The following is a 9,474-nucleotide window of genomic DNA, read 5'->3' on the forward strand; positions in this document are numbered from 1 at the left end:
ATATATAATAAAAATACTGAGAAACTCTCACAAAATTTTGATCATAAATGTAACTTTTCTACACATTAGTTTGCTGTTTACCAATAATCTTCACACAGGAAAAGATAAAATTTGAGCAGCAATTATAAACTACGAAAAAAATAATTGTCCTAGTCCTTGTCTAACTTACTTTGAAACATTTAAAATAAATTACCTTTCTGTCAACAATTTTCCGTAATGAAAACCCTGAAATACCTATGCCTCATCACTAGATGGCAAAAAACATTTTGCATTAACAACACACAGAAGACAGAACTGGAGATCTTCCACAATTAATTATAACTCTTTTTTTATGTTTACATTTCCCTCTTAGTTATAAATCTTTTCAGCACATGATCAAACATGAATGGCACCATAATTAAAATAAAGTGAGACAGATACAGAAAAAAGGAGGTAAAAACAGCTCCAGTGATGTTTTGGTTTCTGATGCATACTTTACTTTTTAAACTGTCATATATAAATAAGTACTACAGTATAATATGTGAGAATGCAGTATAGAAATGTTCAACTAGAGAACAGACTTCCTACATGATCAAGAGAAATTATTATTTAGAGTTTTCAGCAGGTACATGCTTAAAGACATAAAAGGCCACATGAGCATGACTCATAATGACGGATGCCATGCAGAGCCAAATCAGTGCTACTGTGGAAGAGAATATGACACACAGGGTCACATTAGTAATTAACAAAGCCACTCACCAAGCGAACGCTCCTGATCATGTCCCTCTCCCTCGGCTAACCCGAGCAAGCAAAACGTGAAGGAAAGCAGGTGGAAGCCAGACAGCAAAGATCAGAGCACAAAGGTTAAAGGAAGGAAAGAGGGAAAGAAGAGGAACAGGAGGAAGGGGAGCAGAGAAGAACTGTGGATCAAACTAGAGACTGTTTCAGACACATAAACAGAGCAACATGAGGTTAATATGTCAGAGCTTCAGAAGCATTCAGAAGAAGGGCAGATGTTAGGAGTGATGAGGCAGCAGCAGAGAAGCTTCTGATTCCTCAGACACAAAACGGCAACAGCTCAGTGCTGACTTCAGCATGCTTGTATAAACATCAGGCATTGAGCTTGCTCCACAAAAATATCATATAAAGGCAGATGAATGTAAAACGCTTGTGAATTAATGATTGTAGGTTTGTGAGCCATGTTCAGCCCAGGTTCATCCTCTTTCTGCTTTTGGCTTGGATGTTTTCCAATTTGTCCCCACTGAGATTGCATTTCAGGTCACTTTAAGATGAGAATTCCTTTAACAATGAATCAGGATTAAGTTTGAGGATGGCTGAGGTGGCAAAAAGAAGCAGAGCTCAGGCACATTCTTCTGTGGCAAATCAAGTGTGGGCATCAAAGCAGAGCTCACCAGTGTCTCCCCAGAGAGGACCTCCAGCAGGGAGATCAGGTTATGTCCATCACGAAGGTCTTCATACAGATCTGTCACGTGACGCTGAGCCTGATGGGAGGAAAGAGAAACACAGCAGAGGTGGTGTCACATAGATACATGAATCGACAAACAAACATTTAGTTTTGAACAGAATGTGGTCTCAATACAAAGTAATGTAGTTTTGTGACTTAAGTCACTGCTTAACACATGAAATGATGGTTGAATGTTTGACTAAAACTACTTTCAGTGAGAGCAGTGTTAATTCTCCTCAGAGCTCAGAGCGTCCTGTGAGCAAGCACGACTCTACACAAGTCAGGAATGCATCGCCGTAAGGAACCACACCTGACTTCTGCTCCAGATGCCAAACAGCAGATGTCAGCCCTGAGAAGTGATGGCTCAAAAAAAATAAATAAATAAAGTGAAATAAAAAAATGGAGACATTGATCTAAAGGTGAAATAAAGGTGAGTAAAAAAAAACCTCACTAAGAGACAAATGTATGTTTTGAATTGAACACTGAATTGGACTGAAACCATTCTTCACACAGCAGGGGTGTGGTGCAGCTGAAACCATACTCGCAAGGGAGGAAAAGAAAAGAAAATGAGGCGGTGCCAGGAAACTAGAGCCTAGATTGAGAAAAAAAGAGCAGAACAAACCCACTGAGGAAGGGGACCGTCTTCATGCAACACACAGCAAAATTCTTTACCGGCGTGTGCTTTACCTACCTCTACTTTCCAATGCTTAGAGGAGGAGAATGATGGAAAGAAACACAAAATAATTATGTTGTTAGATTTGATTAAAGATCCAGTTTATTGATCAAAATCAGTCTGGGTGTGTTTGAAAGAAACAAAAAGCCTCTGCTTTAAAATGTCTATAATCCTACAACATTTCAGCTGCAGTTGATTTATTTTGATATGATGGGTAAATCATGCAGTTTTAAAAACAACCTGTTTCTCCCTGATTGTAAAATCAACATAATAAACATTAAAATGCAATGTGAAATATGGCCACTAGAGATCGCAGTTTGCAACCCTAAACTCCTCTTCATGAAACAGTTTGTCGTAAAAATGGGAATTTTTGAAGTAAACACATCAATCACAAAAATCATAAAATCACAAGATGACTCACGTGGTACATGTTTTAAAAATTCAAAACACTTGTACAAAGCATATTATCAAAACACCCTATTACCTGCTATTAAGTCCCAACTGAGCAGAATCTATCCATCACCAGCCTTTAATTACTGAGCTGATCAGCTGCCTCGCTGCTGAAGGAAAAGTCCAAACGAGCTTACAACCCACAATGACAGCCCATCAGAGGTGTTTTCACTTGTCAATGATGCACCACACTTAAAACTTTATGTTTGAAGTTTTATACAACTTGATATCTTTTTGTGCTGTTCCTCCTAACTTTACTGCCTTATAAAGTCGATTTAAAACAACTTCAGGCCTCCTCTAAATAAATCTGATATTTTTCTCAGTTTATATTTTTGGCCTCCAGTCACACAAATTTTTTAAACAAAACACTGACATTCTCATCTCAAACCACTAGGTGGTGAGATATCAAAACAATATCAAACTAATATAAAAAATAAAAACATTTTGAGCCTGGCTAAAAACGGTTCCTGAAATTAATTGCAGAAAAAAATTTAAAACTAGCTTCATTGCTGTTTTTGTTTCTAGAGCACAAAGTAATATTGTCCATGTCAGAAACAGGCTGAGAGCTCCACATATCTAGCCTGGTTAAAACCAGTCCCTCGTCCTTCACTTTGCTTTGTACGAGGGGCTGGACTCTCGGCTGTAGAGAAGTGATTCTTGCTGGAGGCGTGGCCTCTGCTGAAGTTTAAAACGATTGGATCAGTTAGCCGCGACGTATGTGTGCCAGTAGCCTGGTTAAAACCAGACCCTGTCCTTCACTTTGCTTCGTACTAGGGTCTGGACTTGATGCATAGAGAATCGTTTCTTGCAGGAGGTGTGGCCTCTGCTGAAGCATGTGTGTATTGTCGTTGTGACGGAGGCTAAGAAGCTAACTGGAAATCGCGTGTGCTGTAAACAAATCTACTGAGAGGAGAAATATACCGAGCCAAACGAGACGACTTTAAATGTGAGCTGCTGCTTTGTCAGACAAATTTAATTTAATTTGAAAGCCTTATCAACACAGACTGGCTTCATTCACTTCCTCCACTGCTGTATGCTAAACTAACTTGCAGACACTGCGCAGAACATCGATGTCATTCAAAACTCCTCCTTCTGTTTGCTGATTGGCCCAGGTAAAATAAACTACAAGCAGACACTGCGCAGAAAATCGACGTTCTCTTCTCTGATTGGCCCGGCTAAAAATCTGCCAGCAAAATCCATCTCAATGTGAGAAGTCCCAGACAGAGCAGTGAAGGGAAACTAGAATTGAGCGGAGCTGCGTAGGAAGGCAAGGGCCAGACTAGTGTGCCAGCTCCACTGTGAAGGAGGCTAAGCTAAGACGTTAACTGAAAATCGCGTGTGCTGTAAACAAATCTACTGAGAGGCGAGAAGTACCGAGCCGAACTAGACGGCTGTAAATGAGAGCTGCTGCTTTGTCGGGCAATTTTAATTTAATTTGGAAGCCTTATGAACACAGACTGGCTTCATTCACTTCCTCCACTGCCATTGCTAAACTAACTAGCAGACACTGTGCAGAAAATCAACATTGTTCAAAACTCTGCCTTCTGTTTGCTGATTGACCCAGGTAAAATTAACTACAAGCAGACACTGCGCAGAAATTTGATGTTCTGTTCTCTGATTGGCCCCAACAAAATTCTCCTGAAGAAATTGTCTATGGGAGAAATCCCAGACAGAGCAGTGAAGGGAAACTAAAAGTGAGCGGAACTGTGTAGGAAGGCAAGGGCCAGGCTACCACATATTTAACTCACACACCAAAAACAAAGATTTTACAAATCTCCAAATCTCTTGGAAAGCATTTTAATTTTTTTTAACCAAGGTGGTTTGTGGAAAGGATGTACAGAACACCTCTGTTTTTAAAACTATCTAGAATCAACAGAGATCATTCTGCATCTGGACTGACATTCCATTCTGTCGTACACAACTAAAGAGATTTATAGAGAGTGGGAACAACAGGAGCCTTTTCCAGCCTTTCAGTGCTGCAACATACCTGCAGTCTGCTGCCCACCAAGTCAACCATTAAGTCATTAAATCAGTTCAGCACCAGGTTCATTTTGGCCAGAAGTGTTTAACATCCAGATTTAGAATTAACACTTTCACTGCCAAACCTGAATTTTTTTCAGTTTCAGACCCCCAGCAGTTTACTGTAGATGGTCATTTTGTTACAATATTGTTGATGTGAAAACATCTAAGCATTTCTTTTAGTTTAATACCAGTATGAAAGCAGTACATACCACCCAAACCCAGGAGTCTAAGCAGATCATGTGCTACTGTTAACATCAACCACTGCATGGGCTTTGGAGGCAGGATAGAGACAGCTAAGTGAGTCCAGATGTTTGATTCACCATTCAACATTTACAGAGGAACAAAAACAAAACAAAAGAGCCACTGCAGCAGCATGTTCCCATTCTGGCACCACAGCACATGCTAGCATGAACATTAATGGAAAGGATAACGCTCGCTGTGCCTTTTACCCACTTTTTGTTCCATTTGAAATGAATGAATAGGCCTGTCTGTGAGCTGAAATTAAAAATGATGGCTCTTCGTGTCACAAAGCTGTGAATATATGCCTGATGTGGCCTCTGCTAAAGTTTTATCTAGTCTACAAGATAATATTTAAAATATTTTAGAACTAGGTTGCAAATGTTTGACTTATTGAACATCTGTTCCTTTTTATTTTTGGTTATAAATTGATAATTGAATGAATAGCTGCATGCTTTGATTACTATTGATTAAATTTATTTGATTTTAAGGACTTTAAGGAAAACTATATTAATAATAAATAAATAAAATCCACTATTAGAGAGCAGAAATTTTGAAATAAATGCTACTGATGCAATTTATTCTAAATTTTACATGCATTGTGGTTAAAAATAATTTCCAATTTTTTGTATGATTAAATTGAATTTATTTAACATTTAAATAATAAAAATGTGAAGAAACTGGCCCTAGACCAGGAAGAAATAGTTCATTTTGAGCCCATAACTTAGTACGACAGCACTGCTCTCATTATAAAGCAGCACAATTTAATAAAACACTACTAGCCCAAACCTTCTGTAGTTTAACACAAATAAGCACAATGACCTCAAACCGGCTACTTGTTTTTAAATATAGTTTAATTTGAGGCAGATTTGCCAGTCAAGAAGCACAGCAATAGTTTTTTTATGAAGCCAGATAATCTGACCTTTAGGAAGGCTCCATTTTTTTCTTTATTAATAAACCTGATTGACTGAATTATTGCAGATATTAAGAAATGTCTGGGTCTCCTTGCTCAAGCTGCTGCCACAGCAAGCCCACTCCAAAACAAGTGGATGGATGTATTATTGTATGCATGTGTGCAGAAATGTGTGTTTGTGCTTTAAAAGCATGCAGACAGTTTTACCTTTATCAAATGCTTGTTAACCCATTTTGTGAAGGTCTTCTTCTGCACTCGATCTCGTTCATCTGCAGCAGAGAAAACAGGAAAACAGTTTATATCAGACATATGTAATAAAACTGCAAGTTAAAAAACCCCACATGGTGTCTCTCAGGTGTCCACATCTTTCTCTGTTTCTACCTAAACATGAAAAAAATGAACTAAAAACAACATGGTTTCTGTGGGACAAACATGACTCAACACAACCTGCATAAGACTCAGGCCACATTATGCTGGTAGAAGAACGAACTTTTTACTGTCTGGAGTATTTTTCTTTTCTCAGTCATGTTTCACTGCTTGACAGACAGCCATTTAATTCCTTAGAAGGAACACAAAGATGAAAAGACTTCCCTGCAAAGGTGAACTTGAAGTTTAGCTCGGTGCAGATGAACTGTGTGGTTGGAACAAGGTGTGATAAAACTATTAGAAGCTGATGGTTCCCAACATGTCACAACAAGATGTAGATGTCGAACACACCCACTAAGACAACAAAACAGGAACATTATCACCTAGTGTTATGATGTTCGGGCAAAAAACAAACGAGCACAGAACGTGTTTCTGCAGAGGTTTTAACTGGTGCAGTGAATCTCTCTGTATCCAGCTCTGATGACATTAAAGCTTAACAAGTAAAATTTAATCAGCAGTTTCAGACAATCTTATGCAATTGGAAGTGAGCTTTCCTTCTAACAATGTCCTTATGTCAGAGCGACAACACAAAGTCCTCAGCCTTATCTGAAGTAAGGGTGTGAGCTGACACACCCAGCAATGAAAAGCAAAGAGTGATTCAACATCAGAATAAAATTGACACCTGGAGGCCACATTTGTTTTCCTGCCGCGTGACAGCCAGCATTTGTCAGTGTGTTATGGAACGTTGCCTTGGAAACCTCATTTGGCCACCAGTAAAACTTGAGCCTTTTTACCATTTATATTTAAGTTGAGGAAGGCTGAGTGTAAGCATGTGACCCTTGAGGTCTGACTCCCTGTGAGGGGGAGGACAAGGGACTCGCTGTGTCCCCCCAAGTGGAGATTTAACGACAGGCAAACAGACCAATGAGTCGGGGAGGTCACCTCAAGAGGGCAGATGGAGGATTCCCACAAATAGTGCATCTTGACCTGTGGTTAACAGTGTTCTGTTAGCACCATGTTGATGAGCATCAACAACAACAAAAGTATGTCAGAAGTCACCGTCCATTTAGAGTAGGAGGACATATGGCCACATATCCAATAGGCTTCAGTGATGGGGGGCTGACAAGCAGTACTTTCATTATAAAATCAAATCAAAATTTTAAGCAATTTGTCTTTTACCAAATATTTAAAGAGTAAAGTGTTAAAAAGGTGTTATATTTGTATTTTACTAAACTATTTTCACACTTTACATGAACTTTATGGAAAAAAAACAATGTGTTAAATAACAATAAAAAGTGTACAATTTACCTTACACCATATTTTTTAAACTTATTTTACAACTACAGTGCCGTATTAATATACAGTATTAATCTTCGAGTTTTTGTTGATGTGCATTGACATGTGGGAGTGGGATTCTCAATAAGAGTTCTGGTTAAGTGCCATAATTAACCACAAGGAACATTTAATAAGTGAACTCACTTTTTGTTCTTGTTGTAAAACACAGCGATGAAGTTAGGGTGGGGCTGTCAATCAGGTAATTTGGATGTTTCTGAGAATTCAGACTCAACATTTGTAGCACAGTAATGCTGCATTATGTGAAGGAGGAAATATGAACCCAGACTGGATTTCTTTTCCCTAAACCCAACAAAGTAGCTGTTTAAAGTCACATCTCTGTCACCAGTGTCCACAGACTCCCACCACAATCACTCCAAATAGGTTTTGTAAAATATCTTGATTAAAACAGCAAAAAAAAAAGGAACAGTCTGAATAAAAATAAAGATAAAAATGAGCTCATCGTTCAGTTTGGAAACAACGGATGACAAACAGATCGTAGCTATGACTGACTCACAAAAACAAATGCAAACAACACAACAAAAACTGATGAGCTGCTGTCCAAGACAAAAAGAGGAAGCTGCTGATGGATTAAAGGGGAGTTTCCTTCTTCACTCTGAGCCACTCTGCAGGAAAGCACCCATTAATCAGAGAATTATTCATTTCATTAATGTGTAAATACTGTGTTGCACATGATGCTTGTCTTTGACAACAATCAAAGTCTCATTTTAACGCTCAACAGTCCTTCATCATCATGAAGCTTCTAAATCTATCAGAAGTCTGTAATCTGAACATGACACTCTTCTTCGTTGAAAAAAAAACAAGATCAAAGGTTAGAGTGACAGTTCTACATGAAACAGAACCATGCTTGTACCTTTTCTGCCGTCTGTGGCCTTCAGCATCCCTTGGTAATAAACATCATCTGAGGGCAACCTTTCTCTGCCCATGCTGTCAATGGAGAAATTCCTGTACCTCTGCTGCTGAGTGCTCATTGTTAGTGTTGGTCAGCTCACAAAATATTATTCTTAAAGATATTTTTTGTTGGTTTTCTTCTCAGTAGGACCTCCTGTGGTTCTTGTAAGTGTCCCCGGTCCTTGGCTCGTCCCACGGTGTGCAGTCTTATGTCCAAAATCAACTGAGCGCCTCACAAACCTGTGATTTCTTTCTCTTTCTGTCCTCTCTTAACCTCCTCGGTCCCTCATTTGCTTCGGCTCTACCCTATGTTTTGTTTTTTGTTTTGTTTTTTTTAACTCTCCCTGTTTCTTTCTACCAATCACTCTGCTCCTCTCACAGCAAACAGTGCCTGTGGGCTACAAAGCCTGAGCCTGTGTGTGATGTGCAATGTGTAGTTAGTGACGTTAGAGTGTGGAGGACATGGGTAGGGCTCTAAACCCGCCCCTTCCTCTTGCGGTAAGAGGGGGGGGGGGGGGGTTGATGGGTGAGGCTGAGGTGTGGTAACCTGAGTGTGCTATCATTGAACTGTTTGCGCAACATAACACACTCTCAAGTTGACTTGCAGAGCACAATAAGAAGCCATAAAAGTTGGTACTGATGACTTTTTATGTTTTTATCACACTAAATGAGAGTTAAATGAACAGATTATGAGTGTCAAGGAGGAGAATCTATTCAGGGAGCCTAAAACAGTGAGAAGTGTCTCACAGTCATCTCTTGATAATTACTAACTACAGTACATTTCTAAAGCATTTCAAATTACGAGTTATTCACCGACATTAAATTAAGATTTAAGTTTAGGAAGAAGCTCTTTAAATAATCCTAGCATACATGGGTGAAACTGCCATAGGCACGGGGTGGGACATATCCACCCCACTTCCAATATCTGTGACCTCTGCCCCCCCCCCACCCACACACGTTTTTCAGCCGAAGCAGGAAAAAAAGACCTTTAAAAATGTGTTCCCCCACTTTTAAGATGGTGATTACGCCCTTGCTAGCATAGATAAAAGCCCTTTTAAAAGCCACTGTCTTTTTAACTGGTGAGATATATGCAGGATTAATCCTTGGTTAAACATAATCGTATAT

General features: G+C 39.2%; 1 protein-coding gene across 26 annotated transcripts in view; it reads right to left on the reverse strand.

The window, feature by feature from the left end:
- plecb (plectin b) overlaps positions 1-9,474 on the reverse strand; it is a 189,240-nt gene that overhangs the window by 40,203 nt on the left and 139,563 nt on the right. For 11 of the 26 annotated variants that reach the window (XM_014019087.1, XM_014019094.1, XM_014019098.1 and 8 more), the window contains 4 exons: positions 5,947-6,008; positions 2,136-2,150; positions 1,392-1,481; positions 739-774 (listed from right to left, as the gene is read on the reverse strand). In XM_014019087.1, the coding sequence (XP_013874541.1) occupies positions 739-774; positions 1,392-1,481; positions 2,136-2,150; positions 5,947-6,008 (203 nt within the window). Of the gene's footprint in view, positions 1-738; positions 775-1,391; positions 1,482-2,135; positions 2,151-5,946; positions 6,009-8,311; positions 8,738-9,474 lie in introns of those variants that run through there. The other 15 variants (XM_014019088.1, XM_014019099.1, XM_014019104.1 and 12 more) reach the window with 6 other exon arrangements.

This window comes from Austrofundulus limnaeus, unplaced genomic scaffold (genome assembly GCF_001266775.1).
Source record: "Austrofundulus limnaeus strain Quisiro unplaced genomic scaffold, Austrofundulus_limnaeus-1.0 Scaffold209, whole genome shotgun sequence".
NCBI classification, from domain to species: domain Eukaryota; kingdom Metazoa; phylum Chordata; class Actinopteri; order Cyprinodontiformes; family Rivulidae; genus Austrofundulus; species Austrofundulus limnaeus.